The sequence below is a fragment of the Ranitomeya imitator genome, chromosome 1, assembly GCF_032444005.1.
Source record: "Ranitomeya imitator isolate aRanImi1 chromosome 1, aRanImi1.pri, whole genome shotgun sequence".
NCBI classification, from domain to species: domain Eukaryota; kingdom Metazoa; phylum Chordata; class Amphibia; order Anura; family Dendrobatidae; genus Ranitomeya; species Ranitomeya imitator.
Genome location: NC_091282.1, coordinates 1,144,895,530 through 1,144,914,389, shown reverse-complemented (window position 1 = coordinate 1,144,914,389; position 18,860 = coordinate 1,144,895,530). Strand labels below are relative to the sequence as shown.

Genomic DNA, 18,860 nt, shown 5'->3' with positions numbered 1-18,860 from the left:
TGTTTGCCTTGGCAGCTGCTGCCTGGCACTGGCTGCTCCAGGTAAGTTTATCATTAACTAGGATCCCCAAGTCCTTCTCCCTGTCAGATTTACCCAGTGGTTTCCCGTTCAGTGTGTAATGGTGATATTGATTCCTTCTTCCCATGTGTATAACCTTACATTTATCATTGTTAAACCTCATCTGCCACCTTTCAGCCCAAGTTTCCAACTTATCCAGATCCATCTGTAGCAGAATACTATCTTCTCTTGTATTAACTGCTTTACATAGTTTTGTATCATCTGCAAATATCGATATTTTACTGTGTAAACCTTCTACCAGATCATTAATGAATATGTTGAAGAGAACAGGTCCCAATACCGACCCCTGCGGTACCCCACTGGTCACAGCGACCCAGTTAGAGACTATACCATTTATAACCACCCTCTGCTTTCTATCACTAAGCCAGTTACTAACCCATTTACACACATTTTCCCCCAGACCAAGCATTCTCATTTTGTGTACCAACCTCTTGTGCGGCACGGTATCAAACGCTTTGGAAAAATCGAGATATACCACGTCCAATGACTCACCGTGGTCCAGCCTATAGCTTACCTCTTCATAAAAACTGATTAGATTGGTTTGACAGGAGCGATTTCTCATAAACCCATGCTGAAATGGAGTTAAACAGTTATTCTCATTGAGATAATCCAGAATAACATCCCTCAGAAACCCTTCAAATATTTTACCAACAATAGAGGTTAGACTTACTGGCCTATAATTTCCAGATCCGTGACGTTGCAGCGTCCTGGATAGCGATATCGTTCAGTTTGACACACAGCAGCGATTAGGATCCTGCTGTGCCATCGTTGGTCGGAGCAGAAAGTCCAGAACTTTATTTTGTCACTGGACTCCCGCTGAATCGGCGTGTGTGACGCCGATTCAGCGATATCTTCACTGGTAACCAGGGTAAACGTCGGGTTACTAAGCGCAGGGCCGCGCTTAGTAACCCGATGTTTACCCTGGTTACCAGCGTAAACGTAAAAAAAAAAAAAACACTACATACTTACATTCCGGTGTCTGTCCCCCGGCGCTCTGCTTCTCTGCACTGTGTAAGCGACTGCGGTGACGTCACCGCTGTGCTCTGCTTTCCGGCCGGCGCTCACAGTCAGTGCAGAGAAGCACAGCGCCGGGGGACAGACACCGGAATGTAAGTATGTAGTGTTTGTTTGTTTTTTTATGTTTACGCTGGTAACCAGGGTAAACATCGGGTTACTAAGCGCGGCCCTGCGCTTAGTAACCCGATGTTTACCCTGGTTACCAGGGGACTTCGCATAGTTGGTCGCTGGAGAGCTGTCTGTGTGGCAGCTCTCCAGCGACCACACAGCGACGCTGCAGTGATCGGCATCGTTGTCTAGATCGCTGCAGCGTCGCTAAATGTGACGGTACCTTAAGGCAAGAGCAGTTGAGTAACAATCAGAGGAAACGTAAAATAGAAACACATCACCATTTCCTTCCAAATACTGAGGTAAAAAACTCACCAAATACTCGATGTGTGCACATGGCAGTAATGTCTTGCAAGGGAAAAAAATTAAGCTATAAAGGATCTTTTTTTGAAGGAAAAGTCCCAGAAAGATCGTGGTTTGATGTATTGTATTTGCAAACTCATCAATCCAGTTCGAGGCCAATATGGCCGCACACAAGTACTGAGCATTCATCATGCCATCGATTCAGAAATTGTTATTTAGAGATCAGCCTAGGTTCTTGCTCCTGTGTGTCACCTTTACATCGCACTCAGCCACGGATTTATTCTTCACCACAATAGAAGAAATATAGGACCAGAGCCCAACCCATGGAAATGTCACCCGTGCCTGCACATCGTGTACATGGCCACGTACAATACTCTGATGTATGTATGACTGTGTGATATAGATGGACGCAGACTAGTGATGAGCGAGAGTGCTGGCATACGGCATTATCCGAGCACACTCGTGCCGCTGTTCGACAGCATCAACACATTCAGGGATTGTCTGACAAACATGAAATAACTGCGTGTATTGCGGCTGTCGAACAGCCATGAGACATGCCACCGCGGAGATTTGAGCATATTTTTCTAGCACGATTAGGACACGAGCATGCTCAGATAACACCTTATCCAACCTCGCTTATCACTACTGACAGACGTTAGAGCGAAGAGCAAGCTCTTGGGACAAATCCACATACACAGAAGATTCCTTACCTCATATATAGGGAGGGTGTCTGAATTCCAGGCATTTATTCGCGCCTCATTTACGTCCACCACCGTCACCCTGATATCGGGGCACATGTGAGCGATGACGCTGCAGGTTGGACCGCCAACATATCCAGCACCGATGCAGCAGATCTTCTTAATTTGAAACATTGTGATGCTGAAAAATAATCATAACATTACACGGTTATTATAAGGTAATGCGCCAGCTCCGTCCAGCTATAGAGAGGCAATATGGTGGCATCGGTTATAGGATGTTTCGCCCCCAGCAGTTTGCCCATGGGTACATTTCGCCCCCAGGATGATACTTACCAGTCGCAGCTGCAGCTCCTTGGGTCACGGAGTGCAGTCTAGCGGTTCTTGGTGACATCAGATGGAAACAGTTGATTTAACATGTCACATAAGTGCAGCACTCTGTACAGAACTTTTGTGACATGTGGATTGATGACAGACGGGAATTCATGAACCACAAGGACAAACAGGGGCGAAACATCCAAATCCCGGTGGCATCATATGTATGGGGCGGTAATGCAGAATATACCTGAAGATGTGAAGCTCTGACATCGCACCATCATATTCCGCATCATCATCATCACTGTCCCCATTGGGGCTCCCAATCTAGATTCCTCATCAGTATGTTTTTGGAGTATGAGATTTAATCGGAGAACCCACGCAAACATGGGAAGAACATACAAACTCCTTGCAGATGTTGTCCTTGGTGGGATTTGAATCTATTACCCCAATGCCGAGAATAAAATAATGGAGGTACAGTAGGCCCCCACACACAGGGTTCATCATCATGGCTCAGGACGTGAGCCTTCCCATGTTAGTAAGTAACGTCATACTGCCAATGGTGGGTTCCTACATGAAGGCTCGGCTCTCAATGCCCGGCCCAACCGCTGAATCTCCTGAGCCATCGGTCTCACAGAAACCTGCAGGCACTTAGCTCTGCGGACCCACCCATCAAAGACATGTCAAACTGGCCTATGATACGTCATGAAGAAAAGATCTGTTGGGTCTGACACTGGGGGAATTACACCTCCGGCTCACATCTATCCCACTCAATGGACAGGATTCAGTTTCCTGCACATCCGGGTGAGCAGAGAAAAAGAATAATGGGAAACAGCAGTAAAGTGGTCAGACCCCCAGTAATTAGAAAGGGACTTAGCACAAAATTAGTCTTCATCATAAATACGGTCACCGTTGTGGTATCCATGTGATACAGCTCATAGTCACTCTAGGCAGTAAGAAACCCAAATTATGACACCCCCAGGCACACAGGCAAGGTTCCCACGAGACAGGAGTCTGATCTCTGATCGGGGGGGGGGGGGGCACCTTACTAAGATTTGATTCTCTCGGATGGGAGAGCGTCGTATCACAGGTATGGAGGAGACAGAGAACTTCATTATGCCATAGCCTGTGTCTGTGGTAATCTGACTGCACTCGGATGACATCCGAGTGAAGTCCAATGTTTCACACGCACCCATAGACTTCAATGGGTGCGTAGGTCAGATATGCACAGCCCCATGCAGCATGCCACAATTTTATCACAGATCAATTGGGACTGTAGGGGAAAAAAAATGTTGCCGCTCTGCACCGCTCCATAGTGTAACACTGATCCGAGTTCTCTCCGGTAAAACATTGAGTTAAACGCTCATTAGAGTGAGCCCTAAGGCTATGCCCCCACATCTAAAGGTACCGTCACATTTAGCGACGCTGCAGCGATATAGACAATGAGCCGATCGCTGCAGCGTCGCTGTTTAGGTCGCTGTAGAGACGTCAAACACAGCAGCTCCAGAACGATGCAGGAGCGATCCAGTGACGTAACGGCGACTCACTTATCGTTCTCGCTGGTTGTTAGCTCCATGTAAAACATTGCTGGCATCGTTGCTTTTGCTGTCAAACACGACGATACACGCCGACCTGACGACGAAATAAAGTTCTGGCCTTCTAGCTCCGACCAGCGATGTCACAGCGGGATCCAGATAGCTGCTGCGTGTCAAACACAACGAGATCGCTATCCAGGACGCTGCAACGTCACGGATCGTTGTTCTCATTGCAAAGTTGCTGAGTGTGACGGTACCTTAAGTGAAACAGGGCGATTTTTCTTTCTCACAGATGTTATCTCTTTCACTGAAGCAGATGGACGGCCTGAACCTTGTTTTATCCATTGACTCTTAACAATATAACCATTAAAAACAGATTTCAGAAGTCTGGCTCCTGTGTGTCATACATTTTTCATGGATCCCCACAGACTTTAAGGGGACTGTCAGCAGGATGGTCCATCCTAAGCCGTCAATATGGGCGTGTAGGGCATAGGAAGCTGAATAAAGTGACATCTTGATAGATGCGATCCAATGTTTTATTCCAGAGAAATCCTTTTATCCTTATAGGTAAACGAGCTATTAAGATCTCTGGGCCGGACACTGAGCACATGAGAATCTGCCTCCAGAGATTATTGTAAATGATAGGAGGCGTTACCAGGGTGAGACATGTAATGACTGACAGTCCGCTCTCCTGATCTACATGTCTCACACTGGTAACGTCCCCTAGTAGGTAAAATATTCTCTGGAGGCAGATTCTCGGGGAGATCAGTGTCCGGCCCATAGATCTTAACAGCTCATTTACATATGGAGGAAAACGTGGATTTCTCTGGAATAAGACATTGGATCGCAGATATGAAGGTGTCCTTGTATTCAGTTTCCTATGACCTACACGCCCATATAGACGGCTTAGGAGGGACAATTGTACTGACAGATTCACTTTAATGGTCAAATCTGATCTGCAAAATGGATGAGAATATGACATGCTCCAAGTGTCACAGATGTGGGTACGGATCAATGTGCGGTCCTAGAAAAAGACAACAGCACATGTCACACGGATGTACGGATCCCCAGCTCTGCTACATCTGCACACATAGTGGAGACAACAGTCTCCTCTCACCTTACAGAACACAGTGATGTCCTTTACACCAGGGATGTGATATTAGTCCTGCACCAGCCCTCCTGACCTCTCTCCACAGGCTCAGCTCCTACATGAAGAGGTAGACGCCTATAGGAGGCCTGCGCGGCCCATGCTGCCCACCGCCCCTGGCCATTAGTAATGGGCCCCTCACCCCGTCTGGTACATACGTCATACTCCACTCTATCACTGTGTGGGTTCAGGAGAAGGAAATCTACGTCACAAGGAGGAGGAGGACCCTGAGGACGTCAGCTGTGGGGTCTTCATACCAGGGCTCCGATATATTACATGGTTAATGGAACATGTCACCGAGGCGAAGAAAGGACGTCTGGATGTGGCTTATAAAAGGTGGAGGATACTGGTGTACGCTGTCACCCAGCTTTCCCAGTAGCAGATGGAGCCAAGAGTGGCCACCCAGCTTTCCCAGTAGAAGATGCAGTGAAGAATGGCTACCCAGCTTTCCCAGTAGAAGATGCAGTGAAGAATGGCTACCCAGCTTTCCCAGTAGAAGATGCAGTGAAGAATGGCTACCCAGCTTTCCCAGTAGAAGATGCAGTGAAGAATGGCTACCCAGCTTTCCCAGTAGAAGATGCAGTGAAGAATGGCTACCCAGCTTTCCTAGTAAAAGATGCAGTGAAGAATGGCCACCCTGCTTTCCCAGTACCAGATGAAGCTACAAAGAACTTTAAAGTGAAATGACAAAATTAACACAGGGTTACAAAGTAATATTGTCTGACACGTGTATAATAAATACAATAGTTAGTATTGATCATCTCCACTGCTAAGATGGCGGGAGGAGCCATAAAGTGGTGGTGTACTGTCAGGAGCCCCCGACGTGCGGGCGACCTCGTCCGTGCAGGTAGTAAATGGAGCCTTTCATCCACTGACTGAATAGGGGGCATTCATGAGAGCGGTGGGACCTCGTCCAGTGTAATCATCACTGGGTATGGAGAGAATTACCACAATGATGAAGAAAAGCCATACATTTATGTGAGCTCACACTGCAATCTGTAGAACTACAAGTCACAGCCATTTCATATAATCAGTGGCCATAATGAGCTTTCTTATTATTCGAGTAATACCTGCAGTGGCGTAACGTGAAACTCATGAGCCCCGATGTGAAAGCTCCAACAGGGCCCCCAAATATTGTAAATCTTTAATAGCAGTAGTCTTTTTCTATAGGCCAAAGGGAATTTTAGGGCCCCCTAGGCTCCAGGGCCCGGGTGCGATTGCAACCCCTGCACCTGTTGAAGTTACGCCCCTGAATACATGAGATTTGCTTTGACTTGTAGTTCTACATATTCGGCACTAGAAATATCTGGAGAATGTGCGATTTACCAGTGGCAGCAAATATTCTATGGGGGCCCTATAGGGGCGGTGAGAACGGCACACGGGATTCCTACTAGTCCGATTATAGGGACAAACCGCGCCAGAGGGGTCGACCCCAACTCCGGGATATAGAATGGAAGGAAATTCAACCTTTACTTTCTTTTGGAACCAGTCCCGATTTTGGCTTTTTCCCCTATACCCAGACTGCTGTAATGACCCCTTGTTGGTGGCAGGCCAGCTCCTGCTCTAGTTCACACGTGTAGATTTGTTCCTATGGGCCCTGAGCTATTAGTAATCCACAGCCCATCATCCATGGGGCGGCACATGTGGCACAATCACAGGTTTCATACAGTAAGGACCCTCCATGGCCCCATCTCCTGAGTGATCAGCAAATATGGATCCGATTACAGGAGCCTCCAGATCAAAGACAGATGTAGCAGCCAAGAGGAGAACCAGCAAGGTATACAGTATATACACACAGTACAGGATCAGCAAGGTATACAGTATATACACACAGTACAGGATCAGCAAGGTATACAGTATATACACCTCCCAGGATCAGCAAGGTATACAGTATATACACCGTACAGGATCAGCAAGGTATACAGTATATACACCTCCCAGGATCAGCAAGGTATACAGTATATACACCGTACAGGATCAGCAAGGTATACAGTATATACACCGTACAGGATCAGCAAGGTATACAGTATATACACACAGTACAGGATCAGCAAGGTATACAGTATATACACCGTACAGGATCAGCAAGGTATACAGTATATACACACACAGTACAGGATCAGCAAGGTATACAGTATATACACCGTACAGGATCAGCAAGGTATACAGTATATACACCGTACAGGATCAGCAAGGTATACAGTATATACACCGTACAGGATCAGCAAGGTATACAGTATATACACCGTACAGGATCAGCAAGGTATACAGTATATACACACACAGTACAGGATCAGCAAGGTATACAGTATATACACCGTACAGGATCAGCAAGGTATACAGTATATACACCGTACAGGATCAGCAAGGTATACAGTATATACACCGTACAGGATCAGCAAGGTATACAGTATATACACCGTACAGGATCAGCAAGGTATACAGTATATACACCGTACAGGATCAGCAAGGTATACAGTATATACACAGTACAGGATCAGCAAGGTATACAGTATATACACCGTACAGGATCAGCAAGGTATACAGTATATACACCGTACAGGATCAGCAAGGTATACAGTATATACACCTCCCAGGATCAGCAAGGTATACAGTATATACACCGCACAGGATCAGCAAGGTATACAGTATGTACAGTACAGGGTCTCTAGTATATAGACATGCTGCTTAGTGTATATATTATACGCCATGTAATGCCCCCTCTGCAGTGCAGATGTACAGCCCTGGACAAATGTTGAGACTGACACTAATTTGGGTTTTCACAAAGTTTTGCTTCTTTTAGTCAGATGTTTTGTTTATTAAGATATAAAATTCTGATAATTGTAATTGTTCACACTTTTATTGACAAATACATCACGTTTATGAAACACTGAATATTTACAGCATTGTCCCTTATTTTTCAAGTCTTCTGCCATTCGCCTTCCTGGCAGCTGGATATCCGCTTCTGGGCCAAATCCTGACTGACGACCGCTAGTGATGAGTGAACATGCGGTAATAAGGTGTTATATGAGCATGCTCGGGTGCTAACTGAATGATTCCAGTGTCCTCGAACACATCATCTTTGTTGGATAATCCCTGCATGTGTTGTGGCAGTCTAACAGCCGGGAGACATGCAGCTGCGGGGACTCGGAACATATTTTTCGAGCACACCAAAGACACTTGGTTAGGACAGGAGCATGCTCAGATAACACCTTATCCCAGCAATTTCACTCATTACTAATGACCACCCATTTTCGTCTAATCCCTGCTTAAAGTTCGTCACAATTTCTGTGTTTGTGTGTCCAACCGCCATTTAAGGATTGATCAGAGGACCACAATTGGGATGGAGATCTGGGGAATTTTCTCACCATGGTCCCAAAATGCCAATGTTTTGTTCACTGAGCCACCTTGTTATTACTTTTGCCCTGTGACATGGTTTCCATCATCCTGGAAGAAGCAGTGTTCATCACCGAACTACTCCAGGATGGGTGGGAGACTTTGCTCTTGGAGGATGTTTGGATCCTTTATTCATGGCAGTCGTCTCCGCCAAATTTATGAGTGATCGTCCTCCATGGATGAAAAGGCTTTCCGTCCAGAGTATTGGGCTCACCCACAATATTGACTAATAACAATGTCATGATGAATAAAAGAGGAGGAGGATGATGATGATGATGGAGAATGTGTCACAAGGGAAAAGTGATGGGCAAGTGGTGAGTTACACAAAACAGAAACTTTGGGTCCATGAGGAGAGATACACCCAGAAATCAATGACCGTGAGGACCAGAGGTCAATCCTCAACCAGCAGGGGGCAACACAGAGACTGATGAATGTAGATAATCTGCAAGAACTGACTACAAAGGATGGGTCAGCAGCAGCCAGGAGCTGGGTCAGCAGCGGATATCCAGCGAGTGACCTAGAACTGCACATTTGCCCCCAGTATAACGGCGCACAGATCCGCTCCCCCCAGTATAACGGCGCACAGATCCGCTCCCCCCAGTATAACGGCGCACAGATCCGCTCCCCCCAGTATAACGGCGCACAGATCCGCTGCCCCCCAGTATAACGGCGCACAGATCCGCTCCCCCCAGTATAACAGCGCACAGATCCGCTCCCCCCAGTATAACAGCGCACAGATCCGCTCCCCCCAGTATAACAGCGCACAGATCCGCTCCCCCCAGTATAACAGCGCACAGATCCGCTCCCCCCAGTATAACAGCGCACAGATCCGCTCCCCCCAGTATAACAGCGCACAGATCCGCTCCCCCCAGTATAACAGCGCACAGATCCGCTCCCCCCAGTATAACAGCGCACAGATCCGCTCCCCCCCAGTATAACAGCGCACAGATCCGCTCCCCCAGTATAACAGCGCACAGATCCGCTCCCCCTCAGTATAACAGCGCACAGATCGGCTCCCCCCAGTATAACAGCGCACAGATCCGCTCCCCCAGTATAACAGCGCACAGATCCGCTCCCCCTCAGTATAACAGCGCACAGATCGGCTCCCCCCAGTATAACAGCGCACAGATCCGCTCCCCCCAGTATAACAGCACACAGATCCGCTCCCCCCAGTATAACAGCGCACAGATCCGCTCCCCCCAGTATAACAGCGCACAAATCGGCTCCCCCAGTATAACAGCGCACAGATCCGCTCCCCCAGTATAACAGCGCACAGATCCGCTCCCCCAGTATAACAGCGCACAGATCCGCTCCCCCAGTATAACAGCGCACAGATCCGCTCCCCCCCAGTATAACAGCGCACAGATCCGCTCCCCCAGTATAACAGCGCACAGATCGGCTCCCCCAGTATAACAGCGCACAGATCCGCTCCCCCCAGTATAACAGCGCACAGATCGGCTCCCCCAGAATAACAGCACACAGATCCGCTCCCCCCAGTATAACAGCGCACAGATCCGCTCCCCCCAGTATAACAGCGCACAGATCGGCTCCCCCAGTATAACAGCGCACAGATCCGCTCCCCCCAGTATAACAGCGCACAGATCCGCTCCCCCCAGTATAACAGCGCACAGATCCGCTCCCCCCAGTATAACAGCGCACAGATCCGCTCCCCCCAGTATAACAGCGCACAGATCCGCTCCCCCCAGTATAACAGCGCACAGATCCGCTCCCCCCAGTATAACAGCGCACAGATCCGCTCCCCCCAGTATAACAGCGCACAGATCCGCTCCCCCCAGTATAACAGCACACAGATCCGCTCCCCCCAGTATAACAGCGCACAGATCCGCTCCCCCAGTATAACAGCGCACAGATCCGTTCCCCCCAGTATAACCTCACACTTTCCCCGGTATAACGCCTTACCTGGAGAGTGCAGTGAGGAGCCCAGTACTGTGTCACCACGGCCGGGTGGGCTGTAGGTCCATATACCCGGCAGCAGCTCCACCCACGGGGGAGGAGAGGGGGTGTGCCGGGCCGCCCGGGGGTAGTGCTCATGGTGAGGGAGGGTCGGGATAATGGGGGATGGGGGGATGGATGGATCTGTGGGGGGCGGGGAGGGCTCTGGCTCCGGATGTAGATGTCACATTCCGCCCCCTTATACCGCGCACATATTATATCCGTACATACATTACACTGTGAGGGACGGGCCTAAGCCGCCGCTGCTGCCGGACTGTCAGCTCCTTCCCTGGGCAGCTCCTGGGCCCAGAGCATTGTATGACGGGAACAGTGCAGGGAGACAGAGCACGTACCGACCCCATAGTGTACGGAGAGCACGTACCGACCCCATAGCGTACGGAGAGCACGTACCGACCCCATAGTGTATGGAGAGCACGTACCGACCCCATAGTGTACGGAGAGCACGTACCGACCCCAGAGTGTACGGAGAGCACGTACCGACCTCATAGTGTACGGAGAGCACGTACCGACCCCATAGTGTACGGAGAGCACGTACCGACCCCATAGTGTACGGAGAGCACGTACCGACCTCATAGTGTACGGAGAGCACGTACCGACCCCATAGTGTACGGAGAGCACGTACCGACCCCATAGTGTACGGAGAGCACGTACCGACCCCATAGCGTACGGACAGCACGTACCGACCCCATAGTGTACGGAGAGCACGTACCGACCCCATAGTGTACGGAGAGCACGTACCGACCCCATAGTGTACGGAGAGCACGTACCGACCCCATAGTGTACGGAGAGCACGTACCGACCCCATAGCGTACGGACAGCACGTACCGACCGCATAGTGTACGGAGAGCACGTACCGACCCCATAGTGTACGGAGAGCACGTACCGACCCCATAGTGTACGGAGAGCACGTACCGACCCCATAGCGTACGGAGAGCACGTACCGACCCCATAGTGTACAGAGAGCACGTACCGACCCCATAGTGTACGGACAGCACGTACCGACCCCATAGTGTACGGAGAGCACGTACCGACCCCATAGTGTACGGACAGCACGTACCGACCCCATAGTGTACGGAGAGCACGTACCGACCCCATAGCGTACGGAGAGCACGTACCGACCCCATAGTGTACGGAGAGCACGTACCGACCCCATAGTGTACGGAGAGCACGTACCGACCCCATAGTGTACGGAGAGCACGTACCGACCCCATAGTGTACGGAGAGCACGTACCGACCCTATAGTGTACGGAGAGCACGTACCAACCCCATAGTGTACGGAGAGCACGTACCGACCCCATAGTGTACGGAGAGCACGTACCGACCCCATGGTGTACGGAGAGCACGTACCGACCCTATAGTGTACGGAGAGCACGTACCGGCCCCATAGTGTACGGAGAGCACGTACCGACCTCATAGTGTACGGAGAGCATGTACCGACCCCATAGTGTACGGAGAGCACGTACCGACCTCATAGTGTACGGAGAGCACGTACCGGCCCCATAGTATACGGAGAGCACGTACCGACCCCATAGTGTACGGAGAGCACGTACCGACCCCATAGTGTACAGAGAGCACGTACCGACCCCATAGTGTACGGAGAGCACGTACCGACCCCATAGTGTACGGAGAGCACGTACCGACCCCATAGTGTACGGAGAGCACGTACCGACCTCATAGTGTACGGAGAGCACGTACCGACCCCATAGTGTACGGAGAGCACGTACCGACCCCATAGTGTACGGAGAGCACGTACCGACCCCATAGTGTACGGAGAGCACGTACCGACCCCATAGTGTACGGAGAGCACGTACCGACCCCATAGTGTACGGAGAGCACGTACCGACCCCATAGCGTACGGAGAGCACGTACCGACCTCATAGCGTACGGAGAGCACGTACCGACCCCAGAGTGTACGGAGAGCACGTACCGACCCTATAGTATACGGAGAGCACGTACCGACCCCATAGTGTACGGAGAGAACGTACCGACCGCATAGTGTACGGAGAGCACGTACCGACCCCATACTGTACGGAGAGCACGTACCGACCTCATAGCGTACGGAGAGCACGTACCGACCCTATAGTATACGGAGAGCACGTACCGACCGCATAGTGTACGGAGAGCACGTACCGACCCCATAGTGTACTGAGAGCACGTACTGACCCCATAGCGTACGGAGAGCACGTACCGACCTCATAGCGTACGGAGAGCACGTACCGACCCCATAGCGTACGGAGAGCACGTACCGACCCCATGGTGTACGGAGAGCACGTACCGACCCTATAGTGTACGGAGAGCACGTACCGACCCCATAGTGTACGGAGAGCACGTACCGACCCCATAGTGTACGGAGAGCACGTACCGACCCCATAGTGTACGGAGAGCACGTACCGACCCCAGAGTGTACGGAGAGCACGTACCGACCCTATAGTATACGGAGAGCACGTACCGACCCCATAGTGTACGGAGAGCACGTACCGACCCCATAGTGTACGGAGAGCACGTACCGACCTCATAGTGTACGGAGAGCACGTACCGACACCATAGTGTACGGAGAGCACGTACCGACCCCATAGTGTACGGAGAGCACGTACCGACCCCATAGTGTACGGAGAGCACGTACCGACCCCATAGCGTACGGAGAGCACGTACCGACCTCATAGCGTACGGAGAGCACGTACCGACCCCAGAGTGTACGGAGAGCACGTACCGACCCTATAGTATACGGAGAGCACGTACCGACCCCATAGTGTACGGAGAGAACGTACCGACCGCATAGTGTACGGAGAGCACGTACCGACCCCATAGTGTACGGAGAGCACGTACCGACCTCATAGCGTACGGAGAGCACGTACCGACCCTATAGTATACGGAGAGCACGTACCGACCGCATAGTGTACGGAGAGCACGTACCGACCCCATAGTGTACTGAGAGCACGTACCGACCCCATAGCGTACGGAGAGCACGTACCGACCTCATAGCGTACGGAGAGCACGTACCGACCCCATAGCGTACGGAGAGCACGTACCGACCCCATAGCGTACGGAGAGCACGTACCGACCCCATAGCGTACGGAGAGCACATACCGACCCCATAGCGTACGGAGAGCACGTACCGACCCCATAGTGTACGGAGAGCACGTACCGACCCCATAGCGTACGGAGAGCACGTACCGACCCCATAGCGTACGGAGAGCACGTACCGACCCCATAGCGTACGGAGAGCACGTACCGACCCCATAGCGTACGGAGAGCACGTACCGACCTCATAGCGTACGGAGAGCACGTACCGACCCCAGAGTGTACGGAGAGCACGTACCGACCCCATAGCGTACGGAGAGCACGTACCGACCCCATAGCGTACGGAGAGCACGTACCGACCCCATAGAGTACGGAGAGCACGTACCGACCTCATAGCGTACGGAGAGCACGTACCGACCCCAGAGTGTACGGAGAGCACGTACCGACCCTATAGCGTACGGAGAGCACGTACCGACCTCATAGCGTACGGAGAGCACGTACCGACCCCATAGTGTACGGAGAGCACGTACCGACCCTATAGTGTACGGAGAGCACGTACCGACCCCATAGTGTACGGAGAGCACGTACCGACCCCATAGTGTACAGAGAGCACGTACCGACCCCATAGTGTACGGAGAGCACGTACCGACCGCATAGTGTACAGAGAGCATGTACCGACCCCATAGTGTACGGAGAGCACGTACCGACCCCATAGTGTACGGAGAGCACGTACCGACCCCATAGCGTACGGAGAGCACGTACCGACCCCATAGCGTACGGAGAGCACGTACCGACCCCATAGTGTACGGAGAGCACGTACCGACCCCATAGTGTACGGAGAGCACGTACCAACCCCATAGCGTACGGAGAGCACGTACCGACCCCAGAGTGTACGGAGAGCACGTACCGACCCCAGAGTGTACGGAGAGCACGTACCGACCCTATAGTATACGGAGAGCACGTACCGACCCCATAGTATACGGAGAGCACGTACCGACCGCATAGTGTACGGAGAGCACGTACCGACCCCATAGTGTACGGAGAGCACGTACCGACCTCATAGCGTACGGAGAGCACGTACCGACCCCATAGTGTACGGAGAGCACGTACCGACCCTATAGTATACGGAGAGCACGTACCGACCGCATAGTGTACAGAGAGCACGTACCGACCCCATAGTGTACGGAGAGCACGTACCGACCCCATAGTGTACGGAGAGCACGTACCGACCTCATAGCGTACGGAGAGCACGTACCGACCCCAGAGTGTACGGAGAGCACGTACCGACCCTATAGTATACGGAGAGCACGTACCGACCCCATAGTGTACGGAGAGCACGTACCGACCTCATAGCGTACGGAGAGCACGTACCGACCCTATAGTATACGGAGAGCACGTACCGACCGCATAGTGTACGGAGAGCACGTACCGACCCCATAGTGTACTGAGAGCACGTACTGACCCCATAGCGTACGGAGAGCACGTACCGACCTCATAGCGTACGGAGAGCACGTACCGACCCCATAGCGTACGGAGAGCACGTACCGACCCCATGGTGTACGGAGAGCACGTACCGACCCTATAGTGTACGGAGAGCACGTACCGACCCCATAGTGTACGGAGAGCACGTACCGACCCCATAGTGTACGGAGAGCACGTACCGACCCCATAGTGTACGGAGAGCACGTACCGACCCCAGAGTGTACGGAGAGCACGTACCGACCCTATAGTATACGGAGAGCACGTACCGACCCCATAGTGTACGGAGAGCACGTACCGACCCCATAGTGTACGGAGAGCACGTACCGACCTCATAGTGTACGGAGAGCACGTACCGACCCCATAGTGTACGGAGAGCACGTACCGACCCCATAGTGTACGGAGAGCACGTACCGACCCCATAGTGTACGGAGAGCACGTACCGACCCCATAGCGTACGGAGAGCACGTACCGACCTCATAGCGTACGGAGAGCACGTACCGACCCCAGAGTGTACGGAGAGCACGTACCGACCCTATAGTATACGGAGAGCACGTACCGACCCCATAGTGTACGGAGAGAACGTACCGACCGCATAGTGTACGGAGAGCACGTACCGACCCCATAGTGTACGGAGAGCACGTACCGACCTCATAGCGTACGGAGAGCACGTACCGACCCTATAGTATACGGAGAGCACGTACCGACCGCATAGTGTACGGAGAGCACGTACCGGCCCCATAGTGTACTGAGAGCACGTACCGACCCCATAGCGTACGGAGAGCACGTACCGACCTCATAGCGTACGGAGAGCACGTACCGACCCCATAGCGTACGGAGAGCACGTACCGACCCCATAGCGTACGGAGAGCACGTACCGACCCCATAGCGTACGGAGAGCACGTACCGACCCCATAGTGTACGGATAGCACGTACCGACCCCATAGCGTACGGAGAGCACGTACCGACCCCATAGCGTACGGAGAGCACGTACCGACCCCATAGCGTACGGAGAGCACGTACCGACCCCATAGCGTACGGAGAGCACGTACCGACCTCATAGCGTACGGAGAGCACGTACCGACCCCAGAGTGTACGGAGAGCACGTACCGACCCCATAGCGTACGGAGAGCACGTACCGACCCCATAGCGTACGGAGAGCACGTACCGACCCCATAGAGTACGGAGAGCACGTACCGACCTCATAGCGTACGGAGAGCACGTACCGACCCCAGAGGGTACGGAGAGCACGTACCGACCCTATAGCGTACGGAGAGCACGTACCGACCCCATAGCGTACGGAGAGCACGTACCGACCCCATAGCGTACGGAGAGCACGTACCGACCCCATAGCGTACGGAGAGCACGTACCGACCCCATAGTGTACGGAGAGCACGTACCGACCCCATAGTGTACGGAGAGCACGTACCAACCCCATAGCGTACGGAGAGCACGTACCGACCCCAGAGTGTACGGAGAGCACGTACCGACCCCAGAGTGTACGGAGAGCACGTACCGACCCTATAGTATACGGAGAGCACGTACCGACCCCATAGTATACGGAGAGCACGTACCGACCGCATAGTGTACGGAGAGCACGTACCGACCCCATAGTGTACGGAGAGCACGTACCGACCTCATAGCGTACGGAGAGCACGTACCGACCCCATAGTGTACGGAGAGCACGTACCGACCCTATAGTATACGGAGAGCACGTACCGACCGCATAGTGTACAGAGAGCACGTACCGACCCCATAGTGTACGGAGAGCACGTACCGACCCCATAGTGTACGGAGAGCACGTACCGACCTCATAGCGTACGGAGAGCACGTACCGACCCCAGAGTGTACGGAGAGCACGTACCGACCCTATAGTATACGGAGAGCACGTACCGACCCCATAGTGTACGGAGAGCACGTACCGACCTCATAGCGTACGGAGAGCACGTACCGACCCTATAGTATACGGAGAGCACGTACCGACCGCATAGTGTACGGAGAGCACGTACCGACCCCATAGTGTACTGAGAGCACGTACTGACCCCATAGCGTACGGAGAGCACGTACCGACCTCATAGCGTACGGAGAGCACGTACCGACCCCATAGCGTACGGAGAGCACGTACCGACCCCATGGTGTACGGAGAGCACGTACCGACCCTATAGTGTACGGAGAGCACGTACCGACCCCATAGTGTACGGAGAGCACGTACCGACCCCATAGTGTACGGAGAGCACGTACCGACCCCATAGTGTACGGAGAGCACGTACCGACCCCAGAGTGTACGGAGAGCACGTACCGACCCTATAGTATACGGAGAGCACGTACCGACCCCATAGTGTACGGAGAGCACGTACCGACCCCATAGTGTACGGAGAGCACGTACCGACCTCATAGTGTACGGAGAGCACGTACCGACCCCATAGTGTACGGAGAGCACGTACCGACCCCATAGTGTACGGAGAGCACGTACCGACCCCATAGTGTACGGAGAGCACGTACCGACCCCATAGTGTACGGAGAGCACGTACCGACCTCATAGCGTACGGAGAGCACGTACCGACCCCAGAGTGTACGGAGAGCACGTACCGACCCTATAGTATACGGAGAGCACGTACCGACCCCATAGTGTACGGAGAGAACGTACCGACCGCATAGTGTACGGAGAGCACGTACCGACCCCATAGTGTACGGAGAGCACGTACCGACCTCATAGCGTACGGAGAGCACGTACCGACCCTATAGTATACGGAGAGCACGTACCGACCGCATAGTGTACGGAGAGCACGTACCGACCCCATAGTGTACTGAGAGCACGTACCGACCCCATAGCGTACGGAGAGCACGTACCGACCTCATAGCGTACGGAGAGCACGTACCGACCCCATAGCGTACGGAGAGCACGTACCGACCCCATAGCGTACGGAGAGCACGTACCGACCCCATAGCGTACGGAGAGCACGTACCGACCCCATAGTGTACGGAGAGCACGTACCGACCCCATAGCGTACGGAGAGCACGTACCGACCCCATAGCGTACGGAGAGCACGTACCGACCCCATAGCGTACGGAGAGCACGTACCGACCCCATAGCGTACGGAGAGCACGTACCGACCTCATAGCGTACGGAGAGCACGTACCGACCCCAGAGTGTACGGAGAGCACGTACCGACCCCATAGCGTACGGAGAGCACGTACCGACCCCATAGCGTACGGAGAGCACGTACCGACCCCATAGAGTACGGAGAGCACGTACCGACCTCATAGCGTACGGAGAGCACGTACCGACCCCAGAGGGTACGGAGAGCACGTACCGACCCTATAGCGTACGGAGAGCACGTACCGACCCCATAGCGTACGGAGAGCACGTACCGACCTCATAGCGTACGGAGAGCACGTACCGACCCCATAGTGTACGGAGAGCACGTACCGACCCTATAGTGTACGGAGAGCACGTACCGACCCCATAGTGTACGGAGAGCACGTACCGACCCCATAGTGTACAGAGAGCACGTACCGACCCCATAGTGTACGGAGAGCACGTACCGACCCCATAGCGTACGGAGAGCACGTACCGACCCCATAGCGTACGGAGAGCACGTACCGACCCCATAGCGTACGGAGAGCACGTACCGACCCCATAGAGTACGGAGAGCACGTACCGACCTCATAGCGTACGGAGAGCACGTACCGACCCCAGAGTGTACGGAGAGCACGTACCGACCCTATAGTATACGGAGAGCACGTACCGACCCCATAGTATACGGAGAGCACGTACCGACCGCATAGCGT

General features: G+C 52.8%; 2 protein-coding genes across 3 annotated transcripts in view; one reads left to right on the top strand and one right to left on the bottom strand.

The window, feature by feature from the left end:
- Positions 1 to 18,860, top strand: part of LIAS (lipoic acid synthetase) — a 196,097-nt gene that overhangs the window by 84,547 nt on the left and 92,690 nt on the right. The window lies entirely within an intron of this gene.
- Positions 1 to 18,860, bottom strand: part of UGDH (UDP-glucose 6-dehydrogenase) — a 47,565-nt gene that overhangs the window by 11,802 nt on the left and 16,903 nt on the right. The window contains exons 1-2 of one of the 2 annotated variants that reach the window (XM_069744580.1): positions 10,515 to 10,687; positions 2,217 to 2,385 (exon numbers count right to left, since the gene is read on the bottom strand). In XM_069744580.1, coding sequence (XP_069600681.1) covers positions 2,217 to 2,378 — 162 coding nt within the window. In that variant the 5' untranslated portion in view covers positions 2,379 to 2,385; positions 10,515 to 10,687. Of the gene's footprint in view, positions 1 to 2,216; positions 2,386 to 10,514; positions 10,688 to 18,860 lie in introns of those variants that run through there. The other variant, XM_069744581.1, reaches the window with a different exon arrangement.